The 15,209-nt window shown below is 49.9% G+C and overlaps 1 protein-coding gene across 5 annotated transcripts in view; it reads left to right on the forward strand.

Moving 5' to 3' along the window:
* LOC139277328 (solute carrier family 41 member 1) overlaps positions 1–15,209 on the forward strand; it is a 71,010-nt gene that overhangs the window by 44,888 nt on the left and 10,913 nt on the right. For all 5 annotated transcript variants that reach the window (XM_070895648.1, XM_070895652.1, XM_070895650.1 and 2 more), the window contains 5 exons: positions 4,082–4,228; positions 4,932–5,076; positions 5,534–5,613; positions 10,153–10,287; positions 12,288–12,436. In XM_070895648.1, the coding sequence (XP_070751749.1) occupies positions 4,082–4,228; positions 4,932–5,076; positions 5,534–5,613; positions 10,153–10,287; positions 12,288–12,436 (656 nt within the window). The remainder of the gene's footprint in view (positions 1–4,081; positions 4,229–4,931; positions 5,077–5,533; positions 5,614–10,152; positions 10,288–12,287; positions 12,437–15,209) is intronic.

Here is a 15,209-nt window from a genome sequence, read left to right on the forward strand (position 1 = left end):
CAGTTGGGAGGGCTGGAGGGTGCTAGCCTCTTGCTCCAGGTACTGGCCCTGGTGGCCCGAGAGGTAGAGCCGATCAAGAGCAGGGTACCGGTAGTGGTGCCTTTGCCGTCCACTGCAGTGTGTAAGCTCCCTCTGTGGGTGGCAACCCAGCACAATTAAAGGGACAGTTCCACTCTGTACAGTGATGCCGGTAATACACGTGGAAAAGATGTAATTGACAAATGCGAGTATGTAAAGGCAACTAACAGTGTCGAGTCGGGCGATTACGTTCGGAGCCAATGTATTATGACAGTGTGTAAGCTCCCTCTGTGGGTGGCCACGCTCCCTGGGGCATCACATTGGTCCCGGAGGCGTAGGCTACATGATTGAGTAACCCGCTGGACCTGGGTGCTTCCAACAGGAGGTTGCCCTTGGTTTTGTCGGCGTATATGTAGAACCCGGCATCACGCCTCATTTCATCATTTACAATCATAATACATTTTGGTTGTTGTCTTCTCTGGGGCTAGCAAGTCCCTGACGAGGCCATGGACAGTGGGCCCACAACTGCTGAGCAGGATGGCTCTGCGCTTATCAGCCAGCGAGGTTGGTGTGTCTCCCGCCAGGTCGTTCGCGATGAAAAAGTGTTCGAGCCTTTCCACAAAGGTGCCCCAATCTTCCCATCGACGAATTGTTGAAAATTGCCAAGGTTGGCCATTTTTCGCTTGCAAATTCGTAATCTCGTCACCAGTTATTATGTCTGTAAGCTCTCTAGTAATGCCTCCACGATGTAAGGTATTGCACTTGAACTGTGGTGACCTTAGTCCATTTATTGCAGCTCCTGAATGAGGGTACAGTATGGCCTTTTATACCTGGTTGCCTGTAGTGTACAGGTGACCCCAGGTCTCCACCAGTTGCACCCTCTCGTGGTACATGCATAGCGTATACAGTGTGAAGATACATCCAGCAGTTTTATGTAACTGTACATTGAATGTATAAGGTATATACTTATGTTATACATACACAACACCAAGTGTGAAGGCTCCTTGAGAAGGTCAGTGCCAGTGCAGCAAACCCCCTGAGCCCTGGCCACTGTCCCCGACCCAGTGATCTGATGCCAGGGCGTCAGTCTCTCACTCTGAGACACGCTGAGATTGTTCAGTCTGTTTAATGCATCAGTCAGATCACAGAATCAGAGAATGATACAGCACAGAGGAAGACCATTCGGCCCATTGTGTTGTGCTGGGTGTGGGGGACCCTCAGACTGTGTCTGTGCAGCTGCAGTTCCAGCCGCTGCCACAGGATGGTGGTGTTGAGCCAGTGCAGTCTCGCCAGTCTCCCTTCGCCGCCCTCAGCTCCCGCAGTCGATGTCATTGCTTGTCGGTGAGAGTGTCCTGCCACACCGGCTGTGCTCTGGAACCTCGCCTCAGCACCCAGCGTTCACCGGAGCCGAGACGCTGAGCTTTAGCAGGTTATCCGACTGTGGAGGGCTTCGCACCTTCCTGACGTCCCCACATGCTGAACCCGGAGCAGCGCCCTGCCCAGGTTTTGGCCTCAGACCCTGAACCCCAGAATAAAGCCCCTGCCTCCATCCCCCCCCCCCCCCAACTATCCCTACTCTTCCCCCCCCCCCCCCTGCTTCCACACCATTTCCCTTCCCCTCCTCCCCCATCCCCTTCCTCCCCTATCCCCCTACCCCCATCTCCTTACCCCACCAACCCCACTCCCCCCCCTGCAAAGAGATTTCAAAGGATTATAGACTGGCTAAGTGAACTTGGCAACTGGAATATAATGTGGAGAAATGTGAAGTTATCCACTTTGGTAGGAAAAATAGAAAAGCAGAGTATTTTATAAATGGTGAGAGATTGGGAAATGTTGGTGTTCAGAGGGACCTGGGTGTCCTTGTACACAAATCACTGAAAGTTAATATGCAGGTGCAGCAAGCAAAATCCCTTAAAACAACAACTTGTATTTATAAAGTGCTTTTAATGTAGTAAAATGTCCCAAGGCACTTCACAGGAGTGTTATAAGACAATACCAATACATTTGACACCGAGCCACGTAAGTAGACATTAGGGCAGCTGAGCACAAGCTTGGTCAAAGAAGTAGGTTTTAAGGGGCGTCTTGAAGAAGGAGAGAGAGGTGGAGAGGTTTAGGCAGGGAGTTCCAGAGTTTAACCAGAAGCCAATGTAGGTCAGCGAGCACAGTGGTGATGGATGAGTGGGACTTGGTGCGAGTTAGGACACGGGCTGCCAAGTTTTGGATCAGCTCTAGTTTACGTAGGGTAGAATGAGGGAGGCCAGCCAGGAGTGAGTTCGAATAGTCAAGTCTAGAGGTAACAAAGGCATGGATGAGGGCTTCTGCAGCAGATGAGCTGAGGCAAGGGCGGAGACGGGCGATGTTACGGAGGTGAAAATAGGCGGTTTTAGTTACGCTACGAATATGCAGTCAAAAGTTAATCTCAGGGTCAAATATGACACCAAGGTGGCGAACAGTCTGGTTCAGCCTCAGACAGAAGTTGGGGAGAGGGATGGAGTCGGTGGCTAGGGAACGTAGTTTGTGGCGGGGACCGAAAACAGTGGCTTCGGTCTTCCAATATTCAATCGGAGAAAATTTCTGCTCATCCAGAACTGGATGTCGGACAAGCAGTCTGACAATTTAGAAACGGTGGAGAGGTCGAGGGAAGTGGTGGTGAGGTGGAGCTGGGTGTCATCAGTGTACATGTGGAAACTGACGCTGTGTTTCCAGATGATGTCGCCAAGGGGCAACATGTAAATGAGAAATAGGAGGGGGCCAAGGATAGATCCTTGGGGTCAAGGATCATAAATAATACAGCACAGAAGGAGGCCATTCGGCCTATCATGCCTGTGCTGGCTCCCCCTGCTCTTTCCTCATAGCCCTGCAAATTTTTACTTTTCCAGTATTTATCCAATTCCCTTTTGAAACTATTTCCTCTGGTGGGGGCACAATCTTAGCCATTCAGGGGTGAAAGAACTTCTTCACACAAAGGGTCGTGAAATCAGGAACTCTTTTTCCCCCCCCCCCCAAAAGGCCATGGATGCTGAGGGTCAATTGGAGCTTTCAAGACTGAGGGGTCGATAGATTTTTGTTGGATCAGGGTATTGAGGGATACGGAGCAAAGGCAGATGTAATGTATTTGCTACTTGGGTTCTTTGCTTGAGAATTCATAGCAACACATTGCTATTAAGGACTAGTTGGTTTATTAGCAAAGGTTTAACAATCAAATTACACATTACCAGTTCATCCACCAGACTCACAGTTGCATACCTCATTCCCCCAAACCCAACTGGCTGGGGTTTTATTGAGTCTTGTGAACATCATGTGACTGGCTAAACCACTCCCAACTCAACAGCTCAACAAACCTGTGAGCATACTCATGGGTGCACACATTACAGCGGGTCGATGAAGTTTAAGGTATGGATCAGCCGGGATCTAATTGAATGACAGATCAGGCTCGAAGGGGCTGAATGGCCTCCTCCTGTTCCTAATGTCCCAATGTCAACCACTTCATTATCGTTGTATCATGTGACTACCTGGATGGTCGAAGGTGAACTATAGAGACCTGGGTCTGTTTTCATCCAGTGATTGCTTTGTTCCTATCTTCTATAGTGTCAGCCGTGGCTCAGTGGGCAGCACACTTGCCTCTAAGTCAGAAGGTTGTGGGTTCAAGTCCCACTCCAGGGACTTGAGCACATAAAATCCACGCTGACACTCCAGTGCAGTGCTGAGGGAGTGCTGCACTGTTGGAGGTGGCAGTTTTCAGATGACTCGTTAAGCGAGGCCCTGTCTTCTCTCTCAGGTGTAAATGATACCATGATACTATTTTGAAGAAGAGCAGGGGAATTCTCTCCGGGGTCCTGGCCAATATTTATCCCTCAATCAACATCATTAAGGCAGATTATCTGGTCATTATCACATTGCTGTTTGTGGGAGCTTGCTGTGCGTAAACTGGCTGCCGCGTTTCCCACATTATAACAGCGACTACACTCCAAAAAGTACTTCATTGGCTGTAAAGCGATTTAGGACGCCTTGAGGCTATGAAAGGCACTATATAAATGCAAGTCCTTTCTCTCCCTTTCTCTAGGCCTGGTGATGATTGGAGTGATCATTGGATCGAGGAAGTTTGGGATAAACCCGGACAATGTCGCCACTCCAATAGCAGCGAGCCTGGGAGACCTGATCACGCTCTCACTGCTGGCGGGGATCAGCAGCATGCTCTTCAACCACATGGGTACACGCGCTTTGTCCTTTACGTGGGGCCTCAATCTCCCGCCATCACAGCCACAACCGCAGGATTGGGCTGGAGCGATTAAATCGCATCTCCAACCTGCAGTCTCCTCTGCAATGTGCACTCCCAGCTCGATCCACATTCCTGGCTCCGATACACCTCCTGTCTCTCACCCAGAGCAGGGGCGTTCTCTCCGGTGTCCTGGGGCCAATATTTATTCCTCAACCAATATCATTAAAAACAGATTATCTGGTCATTATCACATTGCTGTGTGTGGGAGCTTGCTGTGCTCAAAATTGGATGCCGCGTTTCCTCCATTACAACAGCGACTACACTCCAAAAGTACTTCATTGGTACTTTGAGATGCCCTGAGGTTGTGAAAGGCGCTGTAGAAATGAAGGTCTTTTTACTGCAGAGTCAGCGGAGCCCTGAGATGCTCCCCGACGCTCTCTCAATGATTTATTTGGGGGCCGGTTTCAGCGAGATCGGCATCACAGGATGCAGCCTCTGGGTGACAGTCTAGGGGGTCCCCACCACTGGGCGCCACTCCGTGACCCCAGCTCGAAACTGCGCAGTACATGGCGAGAGGATCGGGCGATGCTGCCTGTGGGCGAATAGCCAGAGGTGGAATTGTTGCTTTTGGGATGGGGTTGTGGGGCTGTTTGTTCCCGTCGCGGGCTGATTTGTTCCGGACCGTTGTTTGCAGACTTGGTTTATCTGGCTCCCGCACTCTGCAGTCTCTTCATCGCCATGATCCCGCTATGGGTGGTGATCGCCAGGCGGAGCCCGCAGATCCGGGAGGTCCTGAAATCCGGGTGGCAGCCCGTCCTGGTCGCCATGACGATTAGCAGGTCAGTGGTCCTTACTGGGATTATTTTTTAGTGGGGGGGGGCATGAAGGGACTATTTATAAAACTCCGCAAGAGGCTGGGGTGAGAGCGGGCGGTACGGCTGAAGGGAGATGTGGTCTGGATTTCAGCCACGGTCAGTAAACGAGAACCAGTACAGAACAACACAAGACAATCCCTCTACACTGTCCCATCAAACACTCCCAGAGCAGGTACAGCATGGGGTTAGATACAGAGTAAAGCTCCCTCTACACTGTCCCTTCAAACACTCCCAGAGCAGGTACAGCATGGGGTTAGATACAGAGTAAGACTCCCTCTACACTGTCCCTTCAAACACTCCCGGGGCAGGAACAGCACGGGTTGGATGTGGGGAGTTTCCTCACCAGTCACTCGGTTCCGTGTATGAAATGCCAGTTAATATTCCCGATTAAACCCCTGTGCTTCCCGTTGGTTATTTTCAGTGCTGGTGGATTGATCTTGGATAGGACAGTCACCAACCCATACTTTGAGGGCATGGCTGTTTTCACGCCCGTCATTAACGGTGAGTTCCATCTTTGATTGCTTTGTGCCGCCAATTAAATGTAACACACAAAACACCCCGCTCCAACGTTCCCATTCATTCTTTGTTGGCTGCGCGGCCAGTTCAGGATTCCGTGCGTGCGCGCTGTTCCCGATTGAAGAGTGGGTGAGCTGGCTGTGTGGGAGCTCTGGAGCGCTGCGCGGCTGGAAGGGAATATTCCCCCTAACCCCGCACACACACAACCGTCCGTGAGCTGTCCACCCCTCCACTGTCCTCCAACCTCCGGCAATTAAAGATTCATTTTCCAGACACGTCCGAGTAATTAATCAAAAAATAAACGACAGTGACTGCCCTTCAAAAGGACTTTGTTGGCTGTGAAGCACTTTGGGATGACCGATGGTCGTCAAATGCAAGTCCTTTTCAGAATGGATACAAATCACAATCTCAGGACATCCCACAACGATTTGAAGTGCAGTCACTGTTGTAATGTAGGAAACACGGCAGCCAATTTGCACACAGCAAGCTCCCACACACAGCAATGTGATAAAGGCCAGATAATCTGCTTTAGTGATGTCGCCTGAGCCTCTTCGAAATAGTGGCCGTGGGACCTTTTACATCCGCCTTGGTTTAATGACACATCCGAAAGGCAGCACCTCTGACAGTGCAGTACTCCCTGACTGGGGTCTAGATTTTGTGCTCAAGACTCTGGAGTGGGACTTGAACACACGACCTCCTGACTCACAGGCATGAGAGAGAGAGTGCCTCCCACTGAGCCTTGGCACTATTCGAAGAATGGGAGTTCTCCCCGATGTCCTGGGGCCAGCATTTATCCCTCAACCAACATCACTAAAACCGATGATCTGGTCATTGTCACATTGCTGTTTGTGGGAGCTTGCTGTGTGCAAATTGGCTGCTGCATTTCCCACATCCCCCATTTTTTAAGAAGGTGACAAGACAGATCCAGGTAATTATAGGCCAATCTGTTTAACATCAGTAATAGGGAAGATGCTTGATGGAATCATAAGGGATGCAATATATGAATACTTGGATAGGGAGGGACATATTAGTGACACCCATTATGGCTTCATAAAAAAGAGATCATGACTCACAAATCGAATTGTATTTTTTGAAAAAGTTATGTTGGTAGATGAGGGAAGCCCAGTAGACATTATCTACTTTGATTTCCAAACAGCTTTTGACAAGATACCGCACAAGAGGCTTCTCTAAGATCGGAGCCTCTGGTATTAGTGTTATATATTGAGCTGGATATAGAACTGGCTGGCAGAATGCAGGCAAAGAGTAGTTATAGAAGGATTTGGATCTGTTTGGAGACCGGTAACCAGTGGTGTCCCACAGGGACCAGTGCTGGGACCGTTGCTTTTTACTATTTTTATTAATGATCTGGATTTTGGGGTTGGAGGTACAATTGCAGATGATACCGAGATCTGTGCGAGTGCTAGAACTGTAGAAGAGGTTCGTCTGATTCAGGCAGAAAATGTGTTGGGAGACTGGGCTCATGGCTGGAAATTGATGTATAACTTTGATAAGTGCAGTGTTATGTATGTGGGCAGGGCTAATGCTCAACATTCAAACACTCTCCAGGGAATATGGTGGAGATAGAAAGAGATTTGGGCATCCTTAAAGGTACACGAGCAATGCCATGCAGCGATAGCTAGAGCAAATAGGGTGTTGGGGTGTATCCATAGGACGATTGAGTACAAGACGAGGCGTACTGTTTTGTCCTTGTACAAGACCTTAGTCAGGCCGCACTTGGAATACTGTGCCCAGTTTTGGTCTCCTCACGTGGTGGGTGATATTGAGGCTCTGGAAAGGGTATAGAAGAGGGCCACTGGACTAATTCCAAGTCTAAAGCATCTTAGTTATCAAGATATTTAAAAGAGCTGGGACTCTGTACCTTAGAGCAGCGTAGACTATGGGGGATATGATTGAAGTTTATAAGATAATGAAGGGAATAGACAGCGTTCCAGCTGACTGTTTATTTCAATTAAATAGGTTAGGCAGGTCCAGGGGGCACAAATTTAAGTTGTACAGGGCTAGATCTAGGTTAGATGTCAGGAGATGGAACTTTTCCCAGAGAATAGTCGAGCTCTGGAACAAGCTGCCGTTTCATGTGGTGAATGCAGACTCACTGAATTCCTTCAAGCAAAAGCTGGATTTATTTCTGGCTGCGGCGGAGATTAACTCTTACAGAAGGTCGGTACTGCAGGGAATTTAATGGCCAGAGTTATCTCCTGGAACAGCTTCGATTGCCTAGATGGGTCAGAGAGGAATATCCCAGGTTTTTTCCCCCAAATTGGCCTGGGTTTTTATCTTTTTTTTTTGCTTCTCCCAGGAGATCGCAGGGTTTCGGGTGTGGGGGGCTGGGTGGGGTGCAGTGTATATGTTGTGATACACAAGGTATCGGGGTTGTGTGGGACAGGCTGGATGGACCAAATGGTCTTTACCTGTTCGTCATTGTTCGTATGTTCGAATTACAACAGTGACTACACTTCAAAAGTACTTTATTGGCTGTAAAGCACTTTGGGACATCCTGAGGATGTAAAAGGCGGTATAGAAATGCAAGTTCTTTCTTTCTATATCCCAGTACCAACCTCTCAGCCACAAAAAAATCACCAGAGTAAAAACACACTCAGTTAAACTAACTAAATTTAGCAAAATGTTTGGCACTGAAGTGAGCCCCACCTGTTTGAAGGAGAAGATGTTGGATGGGAGAGATCAGTTGCCTCTGCGGTTCAGTTAACAGAAGGCTCCTCTGGGAATGTACGTCTGACAACACAGAAGGGCTGATCGGAGCAGGGACTTTACATTATAATTAAACACGAAAATTGCTTTGCCTGTGCCAGGGGCAAGAGTTGGGAACATATATCAACTCGTGAACTGTCCCCGGATCACACTCCGAGCCCTGCTCTGTCTCTCCTTTCGAGATCTCAGCTGATTTTCTCTCTCCCTCCCCCACGCCACCCTCCACCCCCTCCCCAAACCCCGTCCTCGAAGGAGTGGAGTGGGGGGGGAGGGGAAAGAGAGATCCACAGTTGTCGCTCGTCCTCCGCCAACCGTCCATTCTTCCCGCTCACACCTCGGCAGGGAGATTGATCCCGGCCAGATTCCCTCCACGTACATTCTTTCCCGGGTGCTGATCAGGAGCAAGTCCCAATTGTTTTTTTTTATCTTCCTCCTTCTTCTAACCTGTAGCTGCCCATAGCCCAACACAACACCCCCCCAACCCCGCCCACCGAGATCGCCATCTTCCAGCCTCACATCCCCCCGAGATGTCTGCACTCCTCCAATTCTGCCCTCTTGAGCACCCCGATTTCCATCTCTCTGCCATCGGTGGCCGTGCCTTTAGCTGCCTGGGCCCCAAGCTCCGGAACTCACTCCTTAAACCTCTCCGCCTCTCTCTCCTCCTTTAAGATGCTCCTTAAAAATTTTTGGCCAAGCTGCTTTAATCAGCTGTCCTAATATCTCCGTGTGTGGCTCAGTGCCAATATTTGTTAACGTTCCTGTGAAATGCCTTGGGACTTTTTAACTACATTAAAGGCGCTGTGTAAATGCAAGTTGTTGTTGTACTCATGAGTTGCCAGGCACAATCCACTCGACCTTTGCTCTTGTGAAACCATTCGAACCCTTCCAGTGCGATGCCGCTTGGCAACACAATCCGTAACTACTTGTGTCAGCTGTGGTTCAGTGGGCAGTGCTCTCGCCTCGGAGTCAGAAGGTCATGGGTTCACGTCCCACTACAGAGACTTGAGCACACAAATCTGGGCTGACACTCCAGTGCAGTACTGAGGGAGCGCTGCACTGTCGGAGGGGCAGTACCGAGGGAGCGCTGCATTGTCGGAGAGGCAGTACTGAGGGAGCGCTGCACTGTCGGAGGGGCAGTACTGAGGGAGCGCTGCACTGTCGGAGGGGCAGTACTGAGGGAGCGCTGCACTGTCGGAGGGGCAGTACTGAGGGAATGCTGCACTGTCGGAGGTGCCGTCTTTCGGATGAGACGTTAAACCGAGGCCCCGTCTGCTCTCTCAGGTGGACATAAAAGATCCCAAGGCACTATTTTGAAGAAGAGCAGGGGAGCTATCCCCGGTGTCCTGGGGCTAATATTTATCCCTCTATCAACAGAACAAAAAAACAGATTATCTGGTCATTATCACATTGTGGGAACTTGCGGTGCACAAATTGGCTGCCGTTTTTCCCACATTACAACAGAGTAACTACACTTCAAAGGTGTGTCATTGGGCAATTTCCCGTGTGGGGGTGAGGGGTAGCCGCCGGTCGGTGGGGGGTCCGCGCGTGCCCGATGGGGTGGGAGCGCGGTAGCGATTACTGCTGCAAAACCGCACCGACCAGGCGGAGGGGCATGACCGACCCGTGGCCGCCTCGTTGAGTCATGGCTCTTGAGGAAAGGGGCAATTTCGGCCCCTCGATATATTGGGCTAGATTAAAGCAGCTTTGCTCGGGTGAGTGGGTGCAAAGCAGTGGAAGAACGTTACTCGGCCATTACTCAATCTTAACCCTGACGGTTTCTTGGTGTTTGGGCTCTAGGTGTTGGCGGGAACCTGGTTGCGATTCAGGCCAGTCGTATCTCGACCTACCTGCACCTGTGGAGCGTGCCCGGGGTGCTACCTGACCGCATGCACAAGAAATGGCCTAACCCCTGCACAACCTTCGTCCACTCAGGTAGGCAATACCTCCCAGTTAATCGCATCACATCTCCGGGACCTGGGCACTGCGGGGGGGATTGAAAAGCAGAGAAGTTATGTCAAACTTGTATAGAACCTTGGCTAGACCACACTTGGAGCACTGTGCACAGTTCTGGTCTGCGTATGCCAAGGCCGGCATTTATTGCCCATCCCGAATTGCCCTTGGGAAGGTGATGGTGAGCCACCTTCTTGAACCGCTGCAGTCCTTATGGTGAAGGTGCTGTTAGCGGAGGGAGTTCCAGGATTTTGACCCAGCGACGATGAAGGAACGGAGATATATTTCCAAGTGGGGATGGTGCTTGACTTGGAGGGGAACGTGGAAGTGGTGGTGTTCCCATGCGCCTGCTGCCCTTGTCCTTCTAGGTGGTAGAGGTCACGGGTTTGGGAGGTGCTGCCGAAGAAGCCTTGGCGAGTTGCTGCAGTGCATCTTGTAGATGGTGCACACTGCAGCCATGGTGCGCCGGTGGTGGAGGGAGTGAATGTTGAAGGTGGTGGATGGGGTGCCAATCAAGCGGGCTGCTTTGCCCTGGGTGGTATTGAATTCTTTGAGTGTTGTTGGAGCTGCGCTCATCCAGGCAAGTGGAGAGTATTCCATCAGACTCCTGACTTGTGCCTTGTAGATGGTGGAAAGGCTTTGGGGAGTCAGGAGGTGAGTCACTCGCCGCAGAATACCCAGCCTCTGACCTGCTCTTGTTGCCACAGTATTTATGCGGCTGGTCCAGTTAAGTTTCTGGTCAATGTTGACCCCCAGGTGGGAGATTCGGCGATGGTTAATGCCTTTGAATGTCAAGGGGCAATGGTTAGATGCTCGCTTGTTGGAGATGGTCATTGCCTGGCACTTGTGTGGCACGAATGTTACTTGCCACTTATCAGCCCAAACCTGAATGTCGTTTCCCACAGCCTCACCACTCTCTTTTTGTGTGAAAAGGTTTCTCTCCCCCCCCCCCCAGCTCTCAATCTCTCATTTAATCTTGTGTCTGCGGCCCCTCATTCCTGAGCCCTCGACCACTGGGAACAGTCTGCTTCCATCCACCCTGTCCCGAGCTTTCCTGGTTATTATATCGCCCTGTAAGCTTCTTGATTACAGATGGAATATCATGGCAGGAAGCAGCCTCCCAGTCAGCTAAAACTGCACAGGAACAGAGACAGACACACACAGGTTCAATCTGTGATCTATCTCCTCACTAGAAACACTTCAGACATAATCCCTTGGTGCTCATGTTGCTCCTCACTGACTGTCGTCATGGCGACTGCTACATAAAGCATGAATATAGTTACAGGAATTCTGCAGCGGAAAACTAACTCAAGATTATTAGAATCAAAGAGGTTTACAGCACATTCAGTCCATTGTGCCTGTGCCAACTCTTTGCAACAGTAATCCCACTGCCCCGCTCTCTCCCCATAGCCCTGTATCAATCCCAAACTAATCCCACTGCCCCGCTCTCTCCATAGCCCTGTATCAATCCCAAACTAATCCCACTGAACTGCTCTCCCCCAATAGTGGGGAAAGGGGGCTGGGGGGGAGGGGGGGTAGGGAAAAGGGATGGAGGGGAAGTAGGGGTCTGGGGGAGAGGGATGGGGGAGGACGGAGGGGAGAGGGAGGGATGGGGGTTAGGGATGGGGGTTAGGGGTGGGGGGAGAGGGCGGTGGGAGAGGGAGGAGGGTGGCAGGGTGGAGGGTGGAGAGGAGGGGGGGGGGGCGAGAAGGAGGGAGGGGTTGAGGGGGGCGGTAGCAGGCGGGGGGGAGTGGGCGGTGTGGGGGCAGAGGGAGGGTGGGGGTTAGAGGTGAGCGGGAAGGGGAGAGAGTAGGGGTGGGGGGGGAGGGAGGGAAAGTAGGGGCTGGGGGGGCAGAGAGAGGGAGGGGGTAGGGGTGTGGGGGGCAGAGGGAGGGAGGGGGGCAGAGGGAGGGAGGGGGTAGGGGCGGGATTGGAAGGGCGGGAAACCTGCGAGGACTCATGTTGTGTCCTTCCTCCCTCAGGTGTAAACTCGACGTCAGCGCGAGTCCTGTTCCTGCTCGTGGTCCCTGGTCACCTGCTCTTCCTCTACACCATCCACCTGCTCAAAGCCGGGCATATGGCCATAACCGCCACCTTCACCCTGTTCTACCTTGTTGCCGCTCTGCTGCAGGTAACAACACCGAGACTTTGCTGCACGTTTGTCTTGACTCAGTGGGTAGCACTCTCTCTCACCTTGGTGTCAGGAAGTTGTGGGTTAGGAACATAGGCACAGGAGGAGGGCATTCAGCCCCTCGAGCCTGCTCCGCCATTCAATGAGATTGTGGCTGATCTGCGACCTAACTCCATACACTGCCGTTGTCCCATATCCCTTAATACCTTTGGTTAAAAAAATCTATCAATCTCCAATTTAAAATTAACAATTGGCCCAGCATCAATTGCTGTTTGCAGAAGAGAGTTCCTTTGTGTGTAGAAGTGTTTCCTAACTTCACTCACAAGAACATAAGAAATAGGAGCAGGAGTAGGCCATACAGCCCCTCAAGCCTGTTCCGCCATTTAATATGATCATGGCTGACCCGATCATCGAATGAGGTCCACTTCCCTGCCTGCTCTCCATAACCCCTTATTCCCTTATTGTTTAAGAAACTGTCTATTTCTGTCTTAAATTTATTCAATGTCCCAGCTTCCACAGCTCACTGAGGCAGCGAATTCCACAGATCCACAACCCTCACAGAAGAAATTTCTCTTACATAAGAATTAGGAACAGGAGTAGGCCATCTAGCCCCTCGAGCCTGCTCCGCCATTCAATAAGATCATGGCTGATCTGGCCATGGACTCAGCTCCACTTATCCGCCCTCTCCCCGTAACCCTTAATTCCCTTCATCTCAGTTTTAAATGGGCGGGTCATTATTCTAAGATTATACCCTCTAGTTTTAGTCTCCCACATCAATGGAAACATCCTCTCTGCATCCACCATGTCAAGCCCCCTCATAATCTCACATTTCAATAAGATCACCTCCCATTCCTCTCAATTCCAATGAAACACAGAAACATAGAAAATAGGTGCAGGAGTAGGCCATTCGGCCCTTTGAGCCTGCACCACCATTCAATATGATCATGGCTGATCATGCACTTCAGTACTCCATGCCTGCTTTCTCTCCATACCCCTTGATCCCTTTAGCCATAAGGGTCACATCTAAGTCCCTTTTGAATATATCTAACGAACTGGCCTCAACAACTTTCTGTGGCAGAGAATTCCACAGGTTCACAACTCTCTGACTGAAGAAGTTTCTCCTCATCTCGGTCCTAAATGGCTTACCCCTTATCCTTAGACTGTGACCTCTGGTTCTGGACTTCTCCAACATCGGGAACATTCTTCCTGCATCTAACCTGTCCAGTCCTGTCAGAATTTTATATGTTTCTATGGGATTCCCCTCTCATTCTTCTAAATTCCATTGAATATAAGCCTAGTCAATCTAATCTTTCTTCACATGTCAGTCCTGTCATTCCAGGAATCAGTCTGGTGAACCTTCGCTGCACTCCCTCAATAGCAGGAACATCCTTCCTCAGATTAAGAGACCAAAACTGTATACAATATTCAAGGTGTGGCCTCACCAAGGCCCTGTACGACTGTAGTAAGACCTCCCTGCTCCTATACTCAAATCCTCTCGCTATGAAGGCCAACATGCCATTTGCCTTTTTCACCGCCTGCTGTACCTGCATGCCAACTTTCAATGACTGATGTACCATGACACCCAGGTCTCGTTGCACCTCCCCTTTTACTAATCTGTCACCATTCAGATAATAATATGCCTTCCTGTTTTTATCACCAAAGTGGATAACCTCACATTTATCTACATTATACAGCATCTGCCATGTATTTGCCCACTCACCTAACCTGTCCAAGTCAACCTGCAGCCTCTTAGCATCCTCCTCACAGCTCACACTGCCACCCAGCTTAGTGTCATCTGCAAACTTGGACATATTACATTCAATTCCTTCGTCTAAATCATTAATGTATATTGTAAATAGCTGGGGTCCCAGCACTGAACCTTGCGGTGCCCCACTAGTCACTGCCTGCCATTCTGAAAAGGACCCGTTTATTCCTACTCTTTGCTTCCTGTCTGCCAACCAGTTCTCTATCCACGTCAGTACATTAGCCCCAACACCATGTGCTTTCATTTTGCACACTAATCTCTTGTGTGGGACCTTGTCAAAAGCCTTTTGAAAGACTAAATACACCACATCCACTGGCTCCCCCTTGTCCACTCTAATAGTTACATCCTCAAAAAATTCTAGAAGATTTGTCAAGCATGATTTCCCTTTCATAAATCCATGCTGACTTGGACCGATCCAGTCACTGCTTTCCAAATGCACTGCTATTTCATCTTTAATAATTGATTCCAACATTTTCCCCACTACTGATGTCAGGCTAACCGGTCTATAATTCCCTGTTTTCTCTCTCCCTCCTTTTTTAAAAAGTGGTGTTACATTAGCTACCCTCCAATCCATAGGAACTGATCCAGAGTCTATAGACTGTTGGAAAATGACCACGAATGCATCCACTATTTCTAGGGCCACTTCCTTAAATTATCTGGAATGCAGACTATCAGGCCCTGGGGATTTATCGGCCATCAATCCCATCAATTTTCCTAACACAATTTCCTAACTAATAAGGATTTCCTTTAGTTCATGCTTCTCGCTAGACCCTTGGTCCCCTAGTATTTTCGGAAGGTTATTTGTGACTTCCTTAGTGAAGACAGAACAAAAGTATTTGTTCAATTGGTCTGCCATTTCTTTGTTCCCCATAAATTCGCCTGATTCTGACTGCAAGGGACCCACATTTGTCTTCACTAATCTTTTTCTCTTCACGTATCTGTAGAAGCTTTTGCAGTCAGTTTTTATGTTCCCAGCAAGCTTACTCTCATATTCTATTTTCCCCCTCC

This window comes from Pristiophorus japonicus, chromosome 12 (genome assembly GCF_044704955.1).
Source record: "Pristiophorus japonicus isolate sPriJap1 chromosome 12, sPriJap1.hap1, whole genome shotgun sequence".
In the NCBI taxonomy this organism is placed as follows: domain Eukaryota; kingdom Metazoa; phylum Chordata; class Chondrichthyes; family Pristiophoridae; genus Pristiophorus; species Pristiophorus japonicus.